The sequence below is a fragment of the Peromyscus maniculatus genome, chromosome 5 (genome assembly GCF_049852395.1).
Source record: "Peromyscus maniculatus bairdii isolate BWxNUB_F1_BW_parent chromosome 5, HU_Pman_BW_mat_3.1, whole genome shotgun sequence".
Classification (NCBI taxonomy): domain Eukaryota; kingdom Metazoa; phylum Chordata; class Mammalia; order Rodentia; family Cricetidae; genus Peromyscus; species Peromyscus maniculatus.
The window spans coordinates 61,072,233-61,096,254 of record NC_134856.1 but is presented as its reverse complement, the minus strand read 5'-3'; the positions used below and the strand labels follow the sequence as shown (position 1 = coordinate 61,096,254).

The 24,022-nt window shown below is 48.9% G+C and overlaps 1 protein-coding gene across 2 annotated transcripts in view; it reads right to left on the bottom strand.

Annotated features, from left to right (window-relative positions):
* Positions 1-24,022, bottom strand: part of Slc35f3 (solute carrier family 35 member F3) — a 250,999-nt gene that overhangs the window by 67,062 nt on the left and 159,915 nt on the right. For both annotated transcript variants that reach the window (XM_016001054.3, XM_006982496.4), the window contains one exon: positions 6,475-6,799. In XM_016001054.3, the coding sequence (XP_015856540.1) occupies positions 6,475-6,799 (325 nt within the window). The remainder of the gene's footprint in view (positions 1-6,474; positions 6,800-24,022) is intronic.

Sequence of the window (24,022 nt, the reverse complement as noted above, 5' to 3'; positions counted from 1 at the left end):
CAGAGAAGGCACTGGATCCCATGAAACAGGAGTGACTGGCTGTTGTGAGCTGCCAAGTGGGTGCCGGGAATTGAACCCAGGTCTTCTGGAAAAGCAGCCTATGCTCTTAACCACTGAGCCGTCTCTCCAGCCCCTCTGTCTTTTTTTTTTTTTTTTTTTTATAAATAAAATGAATCCTTAAGCATCACCCTGAAACACCAACCTAGGCAGCCGCTCTGACTCACTTCCTTCTTTGCTGACACAGGAGGAGGCCCACCACAGCTTCCGGGTTAGACACAGAATCCCTGCTCCTTGGTTGGCTATCTACACGTGTGTGCATGTTAACAGGAGTGGCATTTTACTTCAGCTGAAAGCCTGAAGGTAGCCTCCTGGCCTGAGGATACTCCTCTGTAATCCCCATGGTTAGCCAGCCACCAAGCTACAGACAGGAGCTGAATCACAGACTGCAGTCTCCAAAGAGCGTCCCGACCCTGGTACAAAACCAAACAACACAGACGCAGTATTTGGCGGTGAGAGCGCCGAATCCTAACCACTAGACCACCAGGGAGCTAGACGCAGTATTTGGGACTGAAGCTTGGGAGTTGATCCGGCAGCCCTGACCCTCAGGGAGCTTGCCTTCTACAGGGAAATGAGCAACAGGTAAGTGCCACAGTATCACACTTGGTGCTGAAAGCTGCCGAGAAAGATGGGGTCTGGAACACCACGTGGGCGCTCCCCTCAAGCTGGGAGCTGGTCCATCCTCCTGCTTGGACAGGAAGGCCCTGCTCATTTGTTTCTGGGAGCAGCTGAGGATGGACTGCTGGTGGTAATGATGGTCTGAGTGGTCCTGGGGCTCAGGGTGAGCAAGGAGAGGGAAGGGAACCCATCGGTCAGCACTGGCCCGGCCCGTGTGGCCTGATAGCCCAGGAGGCAGGAGGTACAGGGTAGGGCTAATTCCTGTTGTCCTTCTAGGCCTTAGTACTAACCACAGCACCAGGCAAAACAGCTCTAAGACTGCCTATGAAGAAGACTTCTCTTCACAATGCTGCAACTCAATAAACATGACAGTGGAAATGATTTTCACCAACACAAGGGTTTTCTGGAGGCCAAAAAGAAAGCTGAACATTGGAAAGCAAGAGACCTGGTTCTGGATTTGCATTCATTTGCTGTTTTGCTGGAATTGAGCACACACCCCTCCCCCATCACAGAGACACCTGAGGTTCATCCCTCCTCCGACGTGAAATGTGAACATATGCTGTTACCGGTTACGTAAACAGCTCCGGGAATCCTGACATCGGCCCTGATGCTATCAGTCTTCTGCTCAAGACCTTGAAGTTCCTGTTTCTCGAGACTAAAGCCCCGATGCCTGGGAAGATGATTCAGTCTGTAAGTGCTTAAGCATGAGGACCCAAGTTTGATCCCCAGAACCCACATAGAAAAGCCAGGTGTGAGCATGGAGACAGATTCCCTGGTGCTTCCTGGATAGCCAGCCTAACCTAATCAGTGTGTCCCAGGCCTGGGAGAAACCCTGCCCTGAAGTGAAAAAACACAGTGTATGGTATCTGAGAAGTGATGCTTGAGGCTGACCTCTAGCCTCCATGTAGATGTACAATGCACCCCCACACATACAGACACACTTACACACACACACACACACACACACACACACACACACACACACACACACCCCTCTTCTTATCTATCTGGCCTGCTCTGACGGCAGAGTCCTAAGATCATGCTGCCAGCCTCCCACACACAGACACACACACAGACACAGACACACAGACACACACACACACACACACACACACACACACACACACCTTCCTATCTATCTGGCCTGCTCTGACGGCAGAGTCCTAAGATCATGCTGCCAGCCTCCCACACACAGACACACACACAGACACACACACAGACACACACACACACACACACACACACACACACACACACACACACCCCTTCCTATCTATCTGGCCTGCTCTGACGGCAGAGTCCTAAGATCACGCTGCCAGCCAAGATGCAATCAAGCCTGCCTGCCTCGAGGTGTCACCCACCTCCTCCTCGTGCTCCACTCTGGTTTTCTGTGGGCTTTGTTCCCACTCTGTGAGGTCTTTAGGGGTAGGACAACATGTGTCTCATCCACACCTACCCACAAGCCCTGGGCAGGCAGACATTAAGGAGGTGTTTGGTGAGCTAACCTGGCCTGCAGCCTCCAGGAGTGTTTCAAAGCCTGCAACCCGGCTGTCACTGCAGTAGCTCTGGGAGTCACGCCAGCTCTGAACCTCTTTGCACGGAGCAGGGGCTCCCTCGCTGCTCTCACCCACACACCTCCTAAGTTCCCTAGGCTCCAGGCTTTCCATCTGCCTAGAATGTTGCATACCTCCTTCAGCACCCAGAAACCATCTGTTTGTCCACCTCACTTTTTCTTAGCTGTTCCCCTGTGGCCCAAGCCAGGCACCCGTGGGCTCTTTTTCCTGGCTCCCTCATGCAGGCCCTCTCTTGCCCCCTCCCCAGCCTTTGAGCTCCATGAAGGCAAAGCTCTTTGATTATTGCTTCCCAGTGTCTCACTTTGACACGCAGGAACCATTTTCAGACCAGACCAACTAACCTCTAGTTGCAAACACTGAAATTTGTCTCTGCAAGGTTGGCACCATTCCTGTGGGAACCTGTGCAGGTAGGCACACACACTTGCTGTGGAATAATCCTCTTGTATACTGTAAAGATTTGTCACTCGAAGTGGTGTAATAAAATGCTGATTGGCCAGTAGTCAGGCAGGAAGTATAGGCAGGGTGACCAAACTGAGGATGATGGGAAGGAAAAGGGCAGAGTCAATAGTTACCAGCCAGACACAGAGGGAGCAGGAGATGAACGTGCCATGCTAATAAAGGTACCACCATGTGGCAAAGCATAAGTAGAAATATGGATTAATTTAAATGTAAGAGTTAGCTAAAAGAAGCCTGAGCTATTGGCTGAGCATTTATAATTGATATTAAGCCTCTGAGTGAGTATTTGAAAGCAGTTGCAGGCGGGACACAGGAAAACTTCCAGGATCTGAAATGGCCCTTGCCTCTGAGGGCTGTCCATGTCTGAGGAGGATCAAGGGCCAGCTTTCAGATGCCTAGAACTAAAAAAGACCAAAGGAAAGCCACGGTTGCCTCCCTGCTCCTTTTCTCTTTCTGCTTTTTCTCTTTTAGCAGCTGCATGGTGGTAGAGGGTCTCAGCATTTGCTTTTGATAGCAGATCAGTATGGCTAGAAGTTTCTGGAAGGCCCACTGACAAGGCTGCAAAGGTCCCATCTGTTCTAGTTCAGATGCTGCTGACGCTGGCACTCTTGGGTCTTCAGAGGGGCTCTCTGTTCCCTGGAAACCCCAGAGAAGCTGCTTTATCTATCCAACCTCTTTCTCGAGGCCACAGGTCTCTGCCTGTCTCCTGTTCCCTCAGTTCTCTGCTATTGCTCTCTGCCAACAGGCCCATCTCCATATCTGCTAAGGCTCCCTCTAGCATCATTTGGCATTAAAACATGAAGATGAAGGATGTGATTTTGGTTTTTCTCCACTCTGGGAGTCTTAGACTGTTTGAGTCCTTCCCATCTGAGCTGTGACTTCCTCAGCGAGGTCTATGATACTGAGACTCTTGTGGCTATGGAGGGAGGGCCTCCCTTCACCCTGTGGTGGTGTTCACGGCTTCCCTGGATACCCAGGAACTGGCTGGCAAACGAGCATCCTTGTCTAGCCACGAAACTTCTACAACTCAGACTTAGAAAGGACCTCATTAAAAAGTAGGGATAAACTTTGAGATAGAAATTGGGCAAGGTGTACATTGGCTTTGTCATCCAATTATTCCCTTTTCCCCGTGGTCCTCAGACAACTTGGCAGTGAGCTGAATTTGTTTTCATGATGCTTTAAAAATTTTATTATTACTTTCATTTATACATATGTGTTTGTATCTGTGTGCATGCATGTGTGCGTGCCTGTGTGCATGTGTGCGTGCGTGTCTGTGTGCATGCACATGTGTGTGCTGGTGCCCACAGAGGCCAGAAGAGGGCATTGGATTCCCTGGAACTGAAGTTACAGGCAGTTGTGAGTTGCCCAGTGTGGGTGCTGGGAAGCAAACTCCAGTCCTCTGCAAGAGCAGCAAGCACTTTTAACCACTAATTCATGTCTCGAACCTCTAAAAATGTTTCCTATTACATCTTTTTTATTGTGTGTGGAGGCGGTATGGGGTGGGGTGGGGCAGGGGCATGTGTGTCATGACAAACAAGTGGAGATCAGAGGACAACTTGTAGACTTGGTTCCCCCCTCCACCATGTGGGCCTGGGGATCAAACTCCGAGTGTCAGGCTTACAGCGAATGCCATTGCCTGTTGGGCCGTCTCAACCAGCCAGCCCCTTATCTTGACTTCCTTGGATGCTTTGCATAGGAAGCCGGTAGCCTGGATTCCAGGCATTGATGATTTTCTCTATGTGACTAATCTTTCCGAGTGGCCTTCCATCTTACCTACCTTGACTTTATAACCACCTTGAGCTTGGCACCGCAAGCATAGTTTTCAGCCCAACAGTTTAAGCTGCGCTGGGCTGTCCCCAAAGTGTCAGCAGTCAACCTTGTCCCCAAGTGGACAGTGGCCACTGCCTGTGTTTAGGATAGCATTATGCTACCTTTGTGGTTCAGCGACTCTTGCTGTGTAGATGGCTGATGGGAAGAGGAGGGAACATTTGTCTTGTCTCCTAATTACAGGCTGATACACTCCGGACCACTTAACTATCAAATGCATCCTTTCCTGGATGTCTGTTTTTCTCCATGACTCAGACCGTTATTTCCTTCTTGCCTTTGGGGAGTTCTTAGGCCCTCTCACGGTTCCTAAATCTATTTGCTTCCTGTCTTGGCTGCTGTTCAGCAGTGCTGCATTAAGGACCTCCCTAGCCATTTCTGGCTGGCCCAGGAGCTGCTGCCTTAAGTCAGCATGGAAGACTCCATGGGCTCTGGGTTCTTGTCCCCCAAACTCTGAAAGAACCTACCAGGCTGGCCATGGGGCTCAGTGCAAGCACCATCAAAGCCCCTTCCTTTTGAATTTGGGTCCTGTGTCACAGGTCAGTGTTTTAAAGGACTCCAGCTCTAACTCTGTGAGGACCCAGAAAAAGTCTGGCTCCGGTAGAGACTGCTGCCACTCTGGGCCCAGTGCGGTCCTTCCTTATCCGGTGACTTCGAAGAGCAACCCCAGACAGGTCTGAGATGTGAAGTGGTGCCCAGTGGGATTTGGCAACTGTGCTGGTTAGGGTTTGTTTTTTTTCTGTTTCTGTTTTTGCTTTTCCAAACTCACACAGCCAGAGTTATCTGGGAAGAGGGAACCTCAATTGAGAAAATGCCTCCATCAGATTGGCCTGCAGGCAAGTCTGTGGGGGCATTTTCTTGACTGATGATTAATGCAGGAGGGCCCCGTGCACTGGAAGTTGAGCTACCCCAATGGGCAAGTGATGCTGGGTGCTGTAAGGAAGCAGGCTGAGCAAGTCATGGGAGACCAGCCAAGTAGCACCATTCCTCATGGTCTCTGCCTCAGTTCCTGCCTCCAGACTCCTGCCCTGGATTCTCACAAGGAAAGAGTGTGATCAGGGCATGTAAGCCAAATAAACTGTCTCCTCCCCTAAGTTGGTTTTAGTCAATGTCTTATCATAGCAATAGAGGACACCACCTGGGACAAGAACTTTAAGGATGGGGTATGGTAGGAGGAAGGTGATGGGGATGGAAGGGAGTGTCCATGACTTCCAGCTTCTGCTCAATGCCAGGGACTGATGAAAGGCAGCTTTCCTGTGTTCCTAGTGTCATCCTGACCAACAGTCTCTCTCGGGGTGTTTCAGGTAAGACAGATGGGCCAGTCCTTGGACACAGCCCATGTCAGACACAGAGCAACCACAAGGTGTGCTATTTATGGAACGCTGTGTTCACATCAATGATTTTGCTCTCAGAAAGGGCTCAGGTGCCTGCTGCGTGGTAAGGTGTGGGTCATCATGGGATATAGTTCATTAACTGTACACCCCACCTTGTTGTCAGATACTCAGACTCATGAGGAAGGACATGTGTAGGAAACTGGAAAGAGATGAAGTAAGGGAAGTGAGCTGCAGGATATTCCCAAGCATCTGGGTCCTGGAACTCTTGTCCTTATTTCAGCCTGGCTTCATTCCCCTTGCCTGAGTGAGTTCTACTTCCATTTCTATACCTTCAAGACCTGCCATGGCAGTTTCTAGAAGATGGTCCCTCTTCCCTATTGCATAGAAATGGCCTTCAAGGGTGGAGGGGTGGAGGTGGAGACTGGAGGCTTCATTACAGAAGGCAGAGAGAATTCTGGCCTCAACCTCAGGACAGAGCAATTGCATTTACTGTGGCGTCTCACTCTTGGTCCCTCCCACTGGCCACCAGCGCTGGCCTCCAGGGTCAACTCAGCAGCTTGGCACTTGGGGGACAGCCCCAGGTGAGTGACCGTCGACTAAGGGTCCCTTACCTGTATCTCTGTTTCACAGACTGCTTCTCTGTGGACTTGCACACATGCCCCGCGTAGTACAATGGGAAGAACAGAAAGTTCCAGTTGGTAGCAAACCAAGTCAGGGTGAACGGTGCATCGAAGGTCTTGAAAGTCAGCCTGGCCAGCTGCGTGGAGCCGGCCCAGGAGGCACACACGCAGAACACGACAGCCACGCCCCAGAAGACCTTCCGCAGCTGCTCTGGAGAGCATGTCCAGCGGTGCCGGCTCGTCCTTCCGCCAGCCTCTGTCCCAGCTGGCGCCTGGGCCTCTGCAGGGCCCGGGGGCTCCCGGGGGCGCTCCTCCCCTGAAGAAGAGAAGGCGTGTTAGCTAGGTCTTCAGATTTCTGGCTGAACCCACAGTTGGATCCCTGGCAACCATATGGGGACAGGGAGGTTGGGTGCTGGGCAGTGCTCTGGACTACAGCTGGAAGATGGTGCATGCCAGGTTTCCTAACCGGGGAGCGTTGGCCCACAGGGAGGGAACCCCAGGCCAGGTTCTACCAGCACCCTTCAGCTCTGTCCCAGGAGCCTTTTAGAATGGCAAACTCTTGGACTCTACCCCAGACCCTTGAACCAGACCTGACTTCAACAGGTGATCTGCATGCTGAGTTTGAGGAATATAATTCTAGAACAGATGGAGACGCTGAAACATGGGGTCTCATATGTCCCAGGGTAACACTAAACTTGCTATGAAGTTGAGGATAACCTTGAACTTCTGATACTCCTACTTGTACCTCCCTGGTGCTGGGATTACAGTTGTATGTCACCACATCCAGTTTAAGAAATACTAGGGATTGAATCCATGGTGAAGATGTGTGAAGATGTGTCACTGTGATTGGTTTAATAAAGAGCTGATTGGCCGATAGCTAGGCAGGAAGAGTTTAGGCAGGACTTCTGGGAACAGAGAAGTGTGGGGGAAGAATAAAGGCGGAGCCACCAGCCTGATTCAGAGGAAGCAGGATGGGCAGGACAGAGCAAAGGTAACTGAGCCACTTAAAAGAATGTAGATTTTAAAATATGGGTTAATTTAAGTTATAAGAACTAGTTAGAAACAAGCCTAAGCTAAGGCTGAGCTTTCATAATTACTAAGTATCTGTGTCGTTATTTGTGAGCTAGCGGCCCAAAGAAGCTACAGCTTCATGTATGCTAGGCAACCACTCTACTGACTGAGCCACATCCCCAGTCTTATGTATTTATTTGTGCTGTTGGGAATGCAACCCAGGGTCTTGTCATGCTAGACAAGCTTCTAACACTTAGCTGTAACCCAGCATCCCACACCCTTTGAATTCTGAAACAGACCTCCCCTAAGTTATTCAGGTCGACCACGAACTTATTGCAGCTCAGATTGGCCTTAACCTTAAGATCCTCCTGCTTCAGCTTTCCCAGTATTGGGATGACATGTGTGCACCACCAGGTCTGGTTTTTCATCTCACATGTGTTTATGTGTTGCTGGGCTGCAATAGGGTCTAGGGATTTCTCATGGAGGGGGTGGTGAGTCATCATCTAGAAGGTACAGATGGAGGCTCCTTTCTGCCTGAGCTGGAAAACCAGATGATTCTCCTCTTATTCTGCACATCACACCCAATTAGACATCACTTCTTTCTCCATCTACTCTAATCAGCTTCCTGCAAGTGGCCTCTAGCCTCACCTCCCGGTTTTCCTTAAAAGCCTCTAGGTCTGGGCAGCTCCTATGTGAGAGACCGTAGACAGAGAAAATTGTGTCTCTTGGAGAACTCAGGCTGCAGCCCACAGCTGAGCTGCACCATCCTGTGTTCTCGAAGACCCTGAGGAGGCGAGAGAGCCTGTGTCCAGTGTGAGCACGGACAGATGTAGACATGCAGAACTTGCCTTTCATGGCATCTCCCCAGCACTTGGATGAATAGATAAAGACATTTGCCTAGAGGCCCTTGTCACAGGGGTGCAGGAAATGGGCACCAAACATACTGGGTTTAACTCTCTGTGTTCTGCTTAACTGCAATAGCTATTTATACAATTTCAATGGAATGAAAGTTTGCATGCTTTCTGAATCATTATACTTCTATGGGGCAAATCTGAACTCATGGTGACAGATCTGCTGCATCTGTTTGAGCAAAACAAAACAAAACAAAACAACACAAACAAACAAAAAAAGTCAACCTAAGTGAGACCATGGCTAGTCAAGGCCAGCCTCTCTTGTGTTTTAGTAATATCCAGCTTAGACTGGGGTGTAGCTCAGGTGGTGGGTGGAGAACGTGCCTATCATGCACAAGGCTTTGGGTTCCATCCTCAACGTTGCACAAACTGAGCTGTGGTGGCATACACCTGTGACTCCAGCTCTTGGGAGCTACAGGCAGTAGGACCAGATGCTCAAGATCCTTCTTGGCCACACAGTGAATTTGAAGATGACCTGGGATGGATATATGTCCTCCCATGTCTGACATGTCCACATCCAAGTGGGAAGAGCCTGGGGAAATCACAGCCATAACTCCTATTCAATCTTCTGCATGGCCCTACAAGGGACTTAGGGTGAGGACAGGCCCAGGAGAGACAAGGACCAGCTTGGCTTCTTACTTCATGCCCTCCCACCAGTGTTCTGACTTGGTTCATAGTGAATTCTCAAAACTGAAGATGAATCCACTTCCGGCAAAAGTATGATGGATTTCATTTCCCTACTACCTGTCAGGCTTGCTCAGCCCCTGAAGTCCTTCACGGTTGGGGTACTCAGAGTATGCATCCCTATCTTTGCCATGAGCTCATACTCAAAGGAATAATGGTGGAAATAAAAACAATGTCTGTTTAGGAATAAAAGGCAGGTTTGTGGTAAGACTCCTGAGGAGACAGCGGGTATTCGCTGAGGATTCTAGCATGCTTCTTCACCTATGGTTTTTATTAGTGCAAGTGCAGCCGTCATGCTTGATTGGATTAAGAGGCACCTCAGGCACTGCAGAGGCACACCTTCGGGTGTGTCTGTGAGGGAGCTTCCGGAGACGATTGACTGAAGGAGGAAACCCACCCTGAATGTGGAGGGTACCACTCCACAGGTTGGGGTCTTGGACGGAGTGAATAAAAGGACACAAAGGAAAGCCAGCGGCCTGTGTCCCCAAACTGTGAGTTAAAAGAGATCCTGCTTCCATGAGATGCTTCTTGACAGGTATGGGGCCAACAGTGAGGAAAGTGGTCAACATGGCAGGCTGAGCTTCGCAATGTGGGGCAGCTTTGTGAAGAGAGAGACTGCCACCAAATCACATGGTGTGTGTGTGTGTGTGTGTGTGTGTGTGTGTGTGTGTGTGTGTGTGTGTGATTCTCCATTAGTTTTCAGACAGTCTCTCACTGAACCTGGAGCTCACTGATTCAGCTAGGCTGGCTGACCCGCAAGCCCCAGGGATCCCCCCATCTCTGTCCCCTCAACCCTGGGCTTACAGGGGTGCACTGCTGTGTCTGGCTTTGCTTTAGCTGGGTGCTGGGGACAGAACTCCAGTCTTCATGTGTATGTGGTAAGAACTTACACCGACTGAGCCGTCTCCCCCCGCCCCCATCCTTCCACCCACCACCATCCGATTCCTACGCCGCTAAAATGCTTCTTCGGATCTAGCTGCTCTCTAGTTTTGTAATCTGTCCAAGTCCTCTCACCAAGGGAGTATTACCAATAAACAAATGAAATGAAGACACTCAACCCAGCATGAGAGTCTCTAAAAACAATAACACTAACTTAGAGCGGTGTTTTCCCATGAGTAACACAGGCAACGCCATTCCAGCTAGATGGGGTTCTGAAGCTGAGTAAGTCGAGAGAACGCTGAACAGAGACAAGCTGTAGGAATACTCAAGGTTAATAGACAGTGTGTGAGTCACCATGCTTGTCGGAGATGCGACACTTGTGGTGGGGACCAGGGTGCCCTGGAACACACCTTGGATAACACGGGCCTGCACTTATAAAGAGCCATAGACAAGGATGTCGCCAACCTCATGTCACTGCACTGAGTCTTGAAGTCCTGATTGTATTAATTTCCTCACCATTCTCAGTGTGTGTGTGTGTGTGTGTGTGTGTGTGTGTGTGTGTGTGTGTGTGTGTATACCTATGTATGTGTGTTTGTGTATCTGTTGGAAGTCAACTTTGGGTGTCATTTCTCAGGTACAGTTTGTCATGTTTTTCAGACAGTGTCTCTCAGTGGCCTGGAGCTCACTGATTTGGCTGGGCTGGCTGGTCAGTGAGTTCTGGGGATCTGCCTCTCTCTGCCTCCTCGGTGTTGGGATTACAAGTGTGTGGCATCATGCCCATTGTTTTCTTTCTTTTTTTTTTAAATACGAATAAGTGTGTGAGATGTGTGTGCATGTGTTTATGAGTGTTCTCCTGTGTGTATGTACGCATACATATGCAGAGGCCCAAGGCTGATACTGGATGTCTTTCTTTTCTTTTTTAAATGATTTATTTGTTTTTATTTTGTATGCATTTGTGTTTTTGCCTGCATGTGTGAGGGTGTTGGGTCCTGGAGTTACAGACAATTGTGAGCTGCCATGTGGTGCTGGGAATTGAACCCAGGTTCTCTGGAAGAGTAGTCAGTGCTCTTAACCACTGAGCCATCTCTCCAGCCTCCTTGGGTGTCTTTTTAATTGGGCTCCACCCTGTACCTTATATATTGAGGTGGGGTCTCTCACTCAGCCTGGAGCTTACCTATTCTTCTAGTCTGGCTAACCAGATTGCTCTGGCAAGTTCTCTGTTTCCCATGTGCCAGGATTACAGGTAAGCTGTCACAGGCCCACCCACTTTTTATGGGTTCTGGTGATCTGAACTCTAGTCCACACACATGCATGGCAAGTGCCTTACCCCTGGCTGTCTCTGCAGGCCCCACTTTTTTAACGTGGGATTGAACTCAGGTCCTCAAGCTTGCGTGGCAAGTACCTTACCAATCCAGTTGTCTCCCCAGCTCCTACATAACTTACTCTTATTACTTTCTACCACTATAAATGAAAAAAAAATCTATTATTATGTGACAAAAATACTGAGAAGTGGAAGGAAAAGCAGTCTGTGGTCATTTCAGCATCCAGAGCTGCCTCTGCTCATATGTGGCTGCATTTTCTGCAGGCTTTGGTCTGAGCATCACACAGTGGTCTCTCCAGACCTGTGCCTCTGTCACCTATTAACACAGCTACATGACAGCCATAGGATCGCATCATGTTTCTATCCTGCATTTAACCAAGTGCACCACAGCATGGACTTAATCCTGTTCAGAGGGTTGTTTCCTTCACCCTATGAGCATGTCAATCATCCAGGGAATCAATGACACTGAGCACTGACACTGAGTCCAGAACACTGGATGGTCTGTGGTCAAGTACAGAGCACCATCCCTGTACTTACAGAACTCTAGGAGTGACAAAAGACATTATAGAACACTTGTGTGCAAAAGGGCAGTTCTGTATCATGGCAGGTGCATGCCTGGGGAATCCGAAGATTCACCCTAGATTGGTGAGATGGAAGGCTCCAGGAGATCAAGAATAACTGTGATTGGCTCCAGGTCATTGAGCAAGGCGATGAGCTCTGAAACCCACTGTCACTCGCCACCTGTGATGTTCCGTCACGCAGTGGGAGAAACCCTCAGACTTGCTAAAGGATACATGCTGCTCCTTCCTCCAGAGTCCATCCACCCTGTGTCATGAAGGAAGAGTGGGAAAAGGAACCAACTTAGCTCAGAATGAACGCAGAGCAGAGCATGGACATGGTTAGCGGCTGCACTTCGTTCCCCGCCATTTGAGTGGGAGAAAATGCATCTCCCTGTGTGATGTGTTCAAGGTTGTAGTCAATGAGCTGTCCAAGTGATGCTCAGACAGGCTTCGCAAGAGCTGTGAGTGGGGCGGCATCCCTCCTCAGACTCTTCAAGTCTTCAAGTCTGGGAAACTTTTAGAAGACTTTACTTCCCCCAAACTGCAGAGCAAGCTCCCCTCCGTGTGTGTGTGTGTGTGTGTGTGTGTGTGTGTGTGTGTGTGTGTGTGTGTACACAAGGGAGCATGCTCTTTCAAACAACAGGTCTTCCTCGTACTCAAGAGTCACTCTAAGCCAACAGTGCTGAGGGCTGCCTCCCACACTGACACACCCTGAGATTGTCTCTGAGGGATTTATAGAGAGGGTTTAACTATTCTGAATCATTCTGGTCAGGCAGAACCCATACCTGGAGGCAACGCCATGAGCCTGGGCCATGAGGGATGAGTTGGGGGTATGTGTCATGCACCAGCCCATTAGAGTACCAAGGAGACCTTTCCTGTTGGGAGATGTCTATGATCTTCCCTAGAGAAAATGATAAATTGGGTGATTTTTGTCCCTCTAGTGGAAGTCACTTCTAGCATGAGAAAGTGACATTGGAAAGTCATTTGGTGTCTTCTAAAAAATCCCATAAAATGAATCTCTTTGAACTTCCAAGAGAACACAACTACTTCTCTGACAAACTCTCCAGACAGCGCCCTGCCCTGTGCGGAAGAGACTCAAGGCTGGAGTCAAAGACACTGCAGGCTGGCATGGTACCTGTCTCCTACAAAGGAAACAGATGTTACCACACAATGATGAGAGGTTACCACAGCTTTCAGCTCCAGATACACAGCCGAAGCAGTCATAGCTTCTCAGTTTTCTTGAGGTATAATTCCATAGCATAAAAGCCAGCCCCCTTTGGTGGACTCTAGTTGTTTTTAACAAATTCATAAAATTAAGGAACCATCAGTATCACACATATTCAAAGTATCCATTGCCCTCCAAATTAGTCATAAACCTCATTTACAATCACTTCCTGTCCTCACCCTCAGTCCTAGGGAACCATGAGTCTCTTTTCTGTCCCCATAATTTGCCCATTTTGGAAATGCCATGTAAATATGTAGGCTTGCCCACTTGATTTAGTGTGGGGGTTCACTCATATTTTCCATATGCAGGCAGATTTCTTTTTATGGCTGAATAGTATTCTGTTGTATGAATATGCAGCATCCTGCTTATCAATCCATCTATTGATAGGCACAGGGATTGCTTTTGGTTTGGCTCTGCCATGGATAATACTGTTGTGAATATTCACATCTAGGCATGTGTGGATATTTCTTGGTATTTCTCTTGGGTAACTAATTTAACTGGGGCTGCTCATTTATAAATCTTTACTAGCCATCAACTTTGAGGCACAAAGTAGATGGGTCCCCAGAAGACCATGGCTTCACTCAAGTGGGCAGTGTTCACAGTGTCCCATATCTTAAAGGCTACAGTTTCTCTCATTCTGTTCAACCAGGACACAATAGGGAGCTGATCAGGGAAGCAGACCAGCTCTTCCTTTCCCCCCAGACTTCCCAGGGAAAGACATAGCCCAAAGATGAATCCCCCTGATGGAGACAAAAGCTCACACCAGGCTACCAACTACATAGCTCACAAAAAAAAAAAAAGAAAAAGAAAAAAAAAAGAGGGGCTTGGAAGAAAGCTTTTGTGTATGGCTATATGCAAGTGTAACTTACCTCCCCCGACACATTCGAGTATTTTGGGGTTTTATTTACTCTTTAAAGTTCACTCAGGACCTACCTGTGATGACCAAACAGTGGCATGGAGGAAAGGAGGAGACTTGTGGATGAGGCCCATAGCCCGTAGACCACAAAGCAATCCCTAGGTAACATTCCCCGAGACCATCATGCCCATCCGGCTCTGCCAGACACCCACTCTCACCCCCATGTGGATTCCTGGACTCTATGTCAGAGCAAACTCCAGCTATTACTCCATGTCAGAGACTCCAGTCATGCTTCTGATCATGGAAAGAGAATGGGAACCATGGGCAACTGACATTAGATGCTGACTCTGGCAATGAAGAAGAGGAACTAAGGGAAAAGGTGGCGAGACACCTACATCTGCACCAAACTCTGCCAGGACATGCCCTGCCTCTTTCCTTCTGCATTATGACTGTGGCAATAAGTGCTGTTCTTTATAGCCAGGCAGATGAGGCTTTGAGATTTTGTTCAAAGTCATCAATGGGTGCCTAAGATTCAGTTTCTGTCCCCATGCGTCCAACCCCATAGCATCCATGAACATGGAGATCTTAGTAATGGCTGTCATGTTGGACACTTTAGGTGCCTATAAGGACAAAAGAGCCTGAGAGTCTGTGGGGCTCTGGGTTAGGATTTGCTACTTTGGGATCTGAGCATGCTGGGGCAATGACACTCCTCTCAAATTCACAGGTTGAAGCCCTGAAGTCTGGTGTGGCTGTGCTTAGAGGAAGGACCTCTGTAGAAGAGATTAAGTAAGGTAAATGAGGTTGTAAGGCTAGGTTCTAGCTTGTTGGGACAAGTGTTCTTTTTGTATGTGCACACATATGTGTAGGGGTCAGAGGCCACCCTTGGATGTCATTCCTCAGTGACCTTCCTAGCCTCTAGAAGCATGAGGAGACAAAAGCTGGCCTAATGCAAGGACACATGGCAGCGTGTATACCATCTTCCTGAAGACCTAGCACAGACCCAGATCTGTCACCGTGCAGGATTCAGGTGGCTGGGTGTAGGTGCCATCGTCCATCTCTCTTTTTTTTTTTTTTTTTTTTTTTTTTTTGAGACAGAGTTTCTAACTCAGCTAGAATGTGCCAATTCAGCTAGGCCGGCTGGCGAGGCAGCTCCGACAACCTGTTTCCACCTCCCCAGAGCTGAGATGATAAGTGTGCACCAGCACACCTGGTTTGTTTATGTGGATTCTGATGATGGAACTCAGGTCCTCGTGTTTGCAAGGCCAGCCTTTTACCAGCTGTGCCGTCCCCCTGGACCCGGGTGTTCATGACTTTACAGGGAGAAACACCAGAGAACCTATGCCCCGCACCTCTCTCTTCACACGCAAACACAGAGAGAAGAGGCCAGGTGGGGACACAGCAAGAAGACAGCCCACGGCAAGCCAGGACGACAGCCCCGTCACAACTCCGTGGGAGAGGACAAAAGCGGTCGAGCCCTGCAGTCTGTGGTGTCCTGGGCTGATTAATTCAAGGGGTACACGAAAGAGTGTGTGCTGTGCTCGTGAACCTAGGCATAGACCCAGATCTGTCACTCTGCACGATTTAGGCGACCAGCCATAGGTGGCAGAGCCTTTCTTTTGATGGCCTCCTAGGAGGAAAGGGAACCACCCTGAGTCAGTAGTGGGTTCCCCTTCACAGCTGTCCCTGGGGAATTATTTCAACTTTAGTAGTGAGGGGAGAAACTGTGGTCTCTGTGAAGATATCTTTAAAAGATGAAATTAGTATTTTATACTAGACATTGATCTTTCTGGCCAATATGGAGACTTGGGAAGTTACTGTCCTATTGTTATGAGGAGACACCATGACCAGGGCAACTTTTAAAAGAAGGCATATAATTGGGGGCTTGCTTACAGTTTCAGATGATTAGCCTATGACTGTCATGGTGGTGGGTGTGGCTACTGGTGACCAAGCATTCAAATGGATGAACCTCTGGGGCCCATACTTATTCAACTTATCACAGTAGGTGACTGAAAGGGTTTTTTTTGGGGGGTGGTGGTGAAATGGGGGGTTGAGCTGATGATTTAGGTTCCTCTGAAGTTCTACCTGAAGCAGTCTGAGGGCTGGAGTCCATCACCTCATTCCAGCCCACATTCCTGTTAGCATCCTGTGATGGTTAGTCTCCTGGTCAGTTTGAACAGATTAAGAGACAGCCAGAAGGCTAGCAAAACCCATTTCTGGGTGTTTCTGTGAGGGCATTTCTAGAGATGATTACAGCATGAGGGCTCTGACCTATCAGCAATTTGATCCCTTGAGGAATTCAAAATTTGAGTGGATTATCTATCAGGGAGGTGGTGGAGCTGTGGAAGGCATGGTCTGGTTGGAGGAAGTAGATAACTGGGGGTGTGTCCTTCGGTTATATCTACGCTTTTTGCTTCTGCTTCCTATCCACCATGAGCTGAACAGTCTGTCCTCCATATTGCTTCCACTCCCATGATGCTCTGCTTCACTCAGGCCCAGCATCAATGACACCAAATACTATGAACTGAAACTTCCAAACTCATGAGCCAAAATAATCCCTTCCTCCTTTGAGCTGCTAATGTTTTGTATTTTGCCTCAGCAACCGGAAAGATAATGAATACAAACAATTACCCCCCAAGGAGCAGACCCCTTGTTGGCATGTACCCTTCATCCTCACTTCCTCAGAGGTCTCCAGATAACTCCCAAATGGCTCAGTGGCAATGTCTCAGGGCCTTAAGAATGGACTGGGATTACACGGCCCACAGCAAGAGTTCTCCTGTGAGGAGCGGACTAGCCAGTGAAGGCTCCAAGTCAGGCCATCTACACCTTGGAGGAAGCCTTGGTATCTGTTCTGAGAGGGAGTGTGTATCCATTCCTGCCCCAAACACGTGAGCTCCCTTGGATCAGTCTTAATCCACAGGCCCTGCTAGTCACAGCCTGTCCAGCAAGCTCAGGGTGCTCCTCATGTCTTGGAATGTGAGCAGGAACTGCAGAACAGCCAAGGCTCGAGAGCTGCTTCTGACCTTCACATGCACCCAGACAAATGAACACATTCCTCTCGCTTTGTGGTGGTTTTCCTGGTTCAAGTCGGCATGTCTAGAACCCTAGACTCCAGACTGCTGGAACTCTCAGGGCAAATGTGGGTTAACAAGTGGGCAGATGATGTACAGGACTGCCCCTCTAGGAAACAGCCTATGCCCGGCAGTCTTTGGACCCTTGAGGAAGGGGCACCTGGCCAACTGTACTCCACATGACAGTGTGGGCTCCGGGCCAGGTAGACACCTCTAATCCTCTGCTTTTGGTTGGCTGGAATGTCAGATGGAAATAAATAAAAGAAGAGAGCAAACCTAGAGCTGAAGGCATGGGCCACTGAGCATTTCGTCTTGAATTGAAAACGCTGTTTTCTAAAACTTCCTGCCAGCTCCCGGTCCAGAAGCTGTGGCATCAACAGGGCAAGAGTGAACTTGCTGGGGAGGGATGACGCGGGCTTGGCCTTCCGGTGTTGAACGTGACCTCCCAGGTTCAATCTCCTACTCAGGATGGGCCTCGTGCACCTTGGGAGTGGCATAGCACAGTTCACCCCGAGCCTGGAGGTGTTCACACACACACACACACACACACACACACACACACACACACACACACACACACACACACACGAGATCTGTGGCCCTGGTAGCCCTAACATTGCTCTCTGTCGTCCGGCTTCAGCTTCTCTTTGGGATTATTTGTGGTTCTTTTCCGGCCACGTTGTTATCTAGAGTCCCATCTCTTAGCTTCCTGATGCTAAAACTATGGAACAAGCCGGAGTCGCGCTGCAGGCCTTACTGATCCAAACTGCCCCCAGTGCGCCTCGGCAGACATGCACAGGCACATGCTTGCCCATGCCCACACACCCCAGTCCCTGTCTGTCCTTGTCTGGGTCACCCAGAGCTCTAGTCTTTGACTCCGGTTTTGTTGGCAAAAGGCTTTAATCGGATCCACCAATCTCTTAATGAGTCAGCCACTTGCTGGATTCATGGCATGTTCCTGCTCCAAGAGCTGATGGAAGATCTAGTCCCGAGGAAAGAGACAGCGGGTTCCCAGAGGCCAAGGTGACGCGTCTAATGTATTAATTAGCAAGTGCGGCAGGGTAGGAAAGGAAGATTGGTGTCCTGACACCTCACCCAGTGTTCTTCCGTCTAGACCCTTCCCCCAAGGCACAAGATGTCTTAACCAGTGGGAAAGCCTCACTCGCCAAAAAGGCTTTTAAGAATTAAATCCCTCTCTTGGCTGTCTCTCAGAGCTATTCTGAACCCGTTCCCACCTCTTCAAGCTTTCGGTCTGCATCCATCATCTGCGGCAGACGAAAGCTCCACTTCCTACGTGGCAAAGATCAAAGGATCCTGAGCAGGTCTTGAGATTTCCCGCCTCCACATTGGGCTGCCTCTTTGCCCTCCATTTCTTCATCTCTTTCCCCTCACAGGCCCACTTCCTCTCTACCAGTCTTCTCCTCCTGTGGCCCTTCTCCTCCTCCTCCAGGCCAGTCACCTCCTCCTGGGGGCCTATTAAGGAATCAGCCTTACTCTTCCCTTACAAGTCCCTGAACTGTTCAGGCTAAGGCCCTTATAATGCCCAGCTGGCAATTGCTCTCCCATCCCAAGCTAGGCTACTTACCCCTCACCATCTGGCTGGTAGACCACCACCTACTTAAAAATGTTTCTGCAAAACGCCCTCTCTTGGCAGTGATCAATACATCACTCACCCTCTGGTCACTTTGTGGTCTCCATCGTGCCACATCATAGAGTCCTCTGCTGCAGCTGTTTAGACCTCCCCTCTCCCAGCAGTATCTCACACACAGGTGGCCGTCAGAACTCTGCCCTTGCCCATTTGTTGCCAATGACACGATTCTCTTTCTGACTTTGCCACCTGTCTCCTCCACCTGCCCCTGTAGGCACTGCTGAGACCTCAAAGTAGTGACCCCTCTCTTGCTATCCAAGAGGGGTGCCCCCTCCTGTCTTTGCTGTGACTGTTCACAGTGTCTCCATCCCTGAGGCATTCAAACTCAGTGTTCCGGGATTCTTTGGCACATGCTCCATTCCTAGCTCTCTGCTCAACTTTGGCACCTTGATTTATTGATTGGTCCTCTGTCCTGCCATCATCCTGATGGGGCAGGGGGGTACAGTGGTTAGGATGTGGATGCTCATGGCAACAGTCTTGGTGTGCCACCTAGCTGCACGACATGCTGTTCCTCACACTCACATCAGGAACTGCATGAGAACTAGCTGCATAGGGATGCTACAGACAGCGAATGAGGCAACCCATGTCTAGGACTCATGGCAAGCAGGAAGTAATGTCAGCACCGAATCTAAGTCTAGCTCATGCTTGAACTTCTGCAGTTTGAGTCCTCATCCCACTAACTCCTCTACAGCAGGCATTCTCTTTTGATTGTGTGTGCATGCATGTGTAGGGGGTGTGCATGCATGTATATGCTGTGGATATCGCTCTGTATAAATAAAATGCTGATTGGCCAGTAGCCAGGCAGGAAGTATAGGCGGGACAAGCAGAGAAGAGAATTCTGGGAAGTGGAAGGCTGAGGCGGAGAGATGCTTCCAGTCACCGCTGAGAAGATGTTAAGATACCGGTAAGCCACCAGCCATGTGGCAACTTATAGATGAATAGAAATGGGTTGATTTAAGATATAAGAACAGCTAGGAAGAAGCCTGCCACGGCCATACAGTTTATAAGAAATATAAGTCTCTGTGTGTTTACTTGGTTGGGTCTGAGGAGCTTCAGGCCTGGCAGGTGAGAGAGATTTGTCCTGACCGTGGGCCAAGCAGGACTGGGGGAAACTCTAGCAACATGTATATGTATGGTACATGGAGAGGCTAGAGGTCAAATCAGGTGTTTTCTTCAATAACTCTCTGTATAATTATTATTTGAGATAAGTGTTTCACTGAACCTGCAGCTCACAGATTTACTATTACTTGATAGCCAGTGAGGCCCTAGGGTCCTCTTGTTCCCACCTCCCTGGCTCTGGGGCTGTAGGTTCATGCCTCCATACTCAGCTTTCTGGGGATCAAACTCAGTTCCTCATGCTTGTGTGATGACCATAGACCATTTTACTACATAAGTCATCTTCTCAGCCCACCCAACAGGCATCCTCAAAGCTTTTCCACTGTAGCCTCTGTCACACACACACACACACACACACACACACACACACACACACACACACACACTCAACTAGCTTACTTCACTTGATAGATTTGGTGGTTTTTAGTCTAGTCTGCCCTAATTCTCTGTTAAGGACTACCCACTGTGGCTGATGAAGCAGGTTCAGGATCCAGGCTGAGGACCCCTGCTCTGCTCATCTATCTTATTTTTCCAAACTCTTATGCCCTGGATCCTCTTCCTGCCTGATTCAATACTCTCTCCCTGTGGAGTTCAGTAACCAGTTTCCCCCAGAGTCTGCCTTCACCACTCTGGAATCTTTAGTAAACCTAAACTGTGGCCACCACGTGCCCTTTCTTCTGGTCTCTGGGGCTCCCTCTGTCAGCAACACTGTCTTATTGCCTACCACCTGTGACAGCCAGGGACAAAGACCACATCCTGTGCTTACCACCCCAATCATACTCCGGAAAGTGGCAAGCGAATGCATGTATAGCCATCGTTCTAAGCCTGATGAGAAGGTGGGTCCTGAGGAGGATTTGGAGGCCACATCTGGGCTTTGCTGGAAATGGTCCTGTTGGCTTGTGTCATTTTCCCAAAGAAGAGGGAATGGTGGTGGCAGGAGTGAGCCGCAGGCCGTGTGAGTTTGGGGCAGAAGTGAGTTCAGTCTCTGCTGAAATGTCCCGTTTGCTTTATACTTCTGCTGTGGAAAATAAAAGTTACCAATGGATAACATTTATCTGCTTATTTATTTATTTTGTGGTGTGTGTGTGTGTGTGTGTGTGTGTGTGTGTGTGTGTGTGTGTGGTGGTCAACGCTCATGCGTTTGTGCAGGTGTGTATGCAGAGGTCAGGGGAGACGCTGGTGTCTGCTCTGTCACTCTACCTTATTCCTGTGGTGGTATTGTGTTCCCCAAAATATTGTGTACCTTAATAAATTTATCTGGGGTCAGAGAACAGACAGCCACTAGATACAAAGGCTAGAAAATGGTGGCACTCAGGCCGGGCGGTGGTGGCGCACGCCTTTAGTCCCAGCACTTGGGAGGCAGAGCCAGGCGGATCTCTGTGAGTTCGAGGCCAGCCTGGTCTACCAAGTGAGCTCCAGGAAAGGCGCAAAGCTACACAGAGAAACCCTGTCTCGAAAAACCAAAAAAAAAAATGGTGGCACTCACACCTTTAATCCTAGCATTCCAGAGATAGAAATCCCTCTGGATCTCTGTGAGTTCAAGGCCACATTGGAAACAGCCAAGCATGGTGACACGCCTTTAATCCCAGAAAGCCAGCCTTTAATCCCAGGGAGTGGTGGTAGAAAGTAGAAAGATATATAAGGCGTGAGGACCAGAAACTAAAGGCTTTTGGCTGGTTAAGCATGTGGCTGGTTAAGCTTCAGACTTTCGAGCAGCAGTTCAGCTGAGAGCGATTGGGATGAGGACACAGAAGTTTCCAGTCTGAGGAAACAGGACCAGCTGAGGATCCGGTGAGGTGAGATAGCTGTGGCTTATTCTGTCTCTCTGATCTACCAGCATGGACCCCAATAACTTGCCTCGGGTTTGATTTTATCAATAAGAACTTTTAAGATTCATGCAACATATTCCCTTGAGACAGGGTCTCTCACTGAATTTGGAGTGAGGCCAACAGCATGTGGTTCAGTGCAACCTCAGTGGTCCTCCTGCCGTTGCTCCACACAGCTCTGGGGGTCCGGGCATGCAAACAGCCATTCATGACTTCTTACCTGGGTATGGGGATGTGAAGTCATGTCTACACACTTACATAGCAAGCACTTGTACTCAATGAGCATCTCTCTCCCAGCCCATCAGCAGGTGATCTCTTCAAGTACACACCTGACATTTCCTACTTGCTCAGAAATCCTTGCATACTCTAGATAATAGATTGAATTAGCTTATCAATGTCCTTGTCTCAGATATTTCCAGCCTAGGGTTGAACAACTAGATGCCGCTCTTTGGGTTCAGGGATCCTTTGCCAAGAATCCACTCACACTGACTCTGAAGCATTGGACCTACAGAAATATCAGTGTTGAACATTTTAGCATGAGGTTTTCCCCAGTATTATGACTCGAATATGAAATATTCTCACAGGTCCATGTCCTGAAAGTTTTGCCCCCAGCTGGGGGCACTGTTTTGGGAGCTTCTGGAAACTCTGGGAGGTGGGGTCTTGGCAGAAAAACCAGCTGTGTGTGTTGTGGGGTCCTTGGGGGTATATTACCTCTTGTTACATCCTTAGCTAGTCTTTGCTTCTGCCCACTGTGGCGTGAGGTGTTTTCTGCCGCACACTTCTGCAGCCAGGATGCTCTGCACACAGGGCCAAAAGGCCACAGGCTGGATCAGTTAACCAGACCTGCTCTGAGGGCAGTTAAGATGGCCTCACACCCCAGGAGCAGAAGCAGCGAGAGTGTCAGCACCAGTAGCCACTAGTCATGAGAGCCTGGATAGAGATCTAGGCCATTGATTCACACTACAAGGGGAGCCTCAGAGAACACACATTCACTGAGCACCTATAAAATGCCTCAAGCTCATGCAATTATTGCTCCTCAAATGGAACCCGGATATTTGAAAGTCTTTGGCATCTGGATCCAAGCTTCTTTGCTTTCTAACTCTATGACCTCACATGAATGGTCCTGGGAGCCTCAAGCTCCTTGCTTATAAAACAGTGCTCAGCCTTTCTACAGGAAGAACTGGGCTAAGGACAAGCTCCCATTGGCCGCAATCTGTAATCTGGTCAGCCTTCACTCCTCATTCTTAGTACAGGATAATAGTGGATGTCTGTAGTCTCAGCAACAAGGAAGCTGAGACAGGAAGATCATGAGTTCCGGGCCAGCCTGGGCTACATAGCAGGACCGTATCTCAAAATCAAACCCAAACAAAGCAAAACAAGACAAAAACAGCCTGGAGAGGGCTCCGTAAGGACAGTGCTGGTCATGCAAGCATGAGGGCCTGAGTTTAACCTTCTAGAACCCACGGTGAAATAAGTAATCAGTCTGGGCATAGTGGTGCTCATTCGTAATCTCAGTGCTGGGGAGAGTCCCCGGGGCTCCATGGCCAGTTAGGTCAGCCAAATCAGTGAGATCCAGGCAATTGAGAGACTCTGACACACACACAAAAATAGTGCACAGACAGACAGACAGACAGACACACACACACACACACACACACACACACACACACACACACACAAATAAACCAAACCAAAAAAACAAGGTAGACGGCACCTGAGGAAATATGCTTAAGGTTGGCTTCTGCCTTCTACATACATGTGCGTGCATACACACACACACACACACACACGCACACGCACCTGAACCCACACTAACACCCTGACCCTTCCCACAAAACAACTCACCATATAATCCACAATCAACAAAAAAAAGTAGAAGCAAACAGTTAACAGTAAAAAAAAAAAATCTTAAAACCAAACTGAAAACAATATATAAACTATTATTGTCATTTTTAAAGGAAACATACAACCTCTGATTTATACAAGAGAAATGATTCCGGAAAGTGTGAGTCACTCTGCCATGTAAGGGCTGGGCACTCAACCCTGTCCATTCCCTATCACAGTCTCTTGTTTCCACAATGCTGACAGTCGGCCTCCTAGGGGACTTCATTGTATTGTTCTCAACTATTAATTCTCATTGAATGTAATTTTATTGACCATGAATTAGCTGGTTGTGAATATAGATGATTGTAGTAATTGCTGCTCTACTAGAGACACGCTATTGATCAATACTCAGCATCGTCTCCTGACAGGAAAGCCAGGAAAAGAGTATGGAAACAAGATCCGTTGTTAGAGATGACAGAAGCCTTCACCTGGACAGAAGCCATTTTTTTTAAACCTCTACCCTACCCCCCCAACCAGAGGGTCAGCCCTACCTCTCTCCATTTTTCAGGGCAAAGTCTATACACACACTGTTTGCTTTGCCTGAAGTACT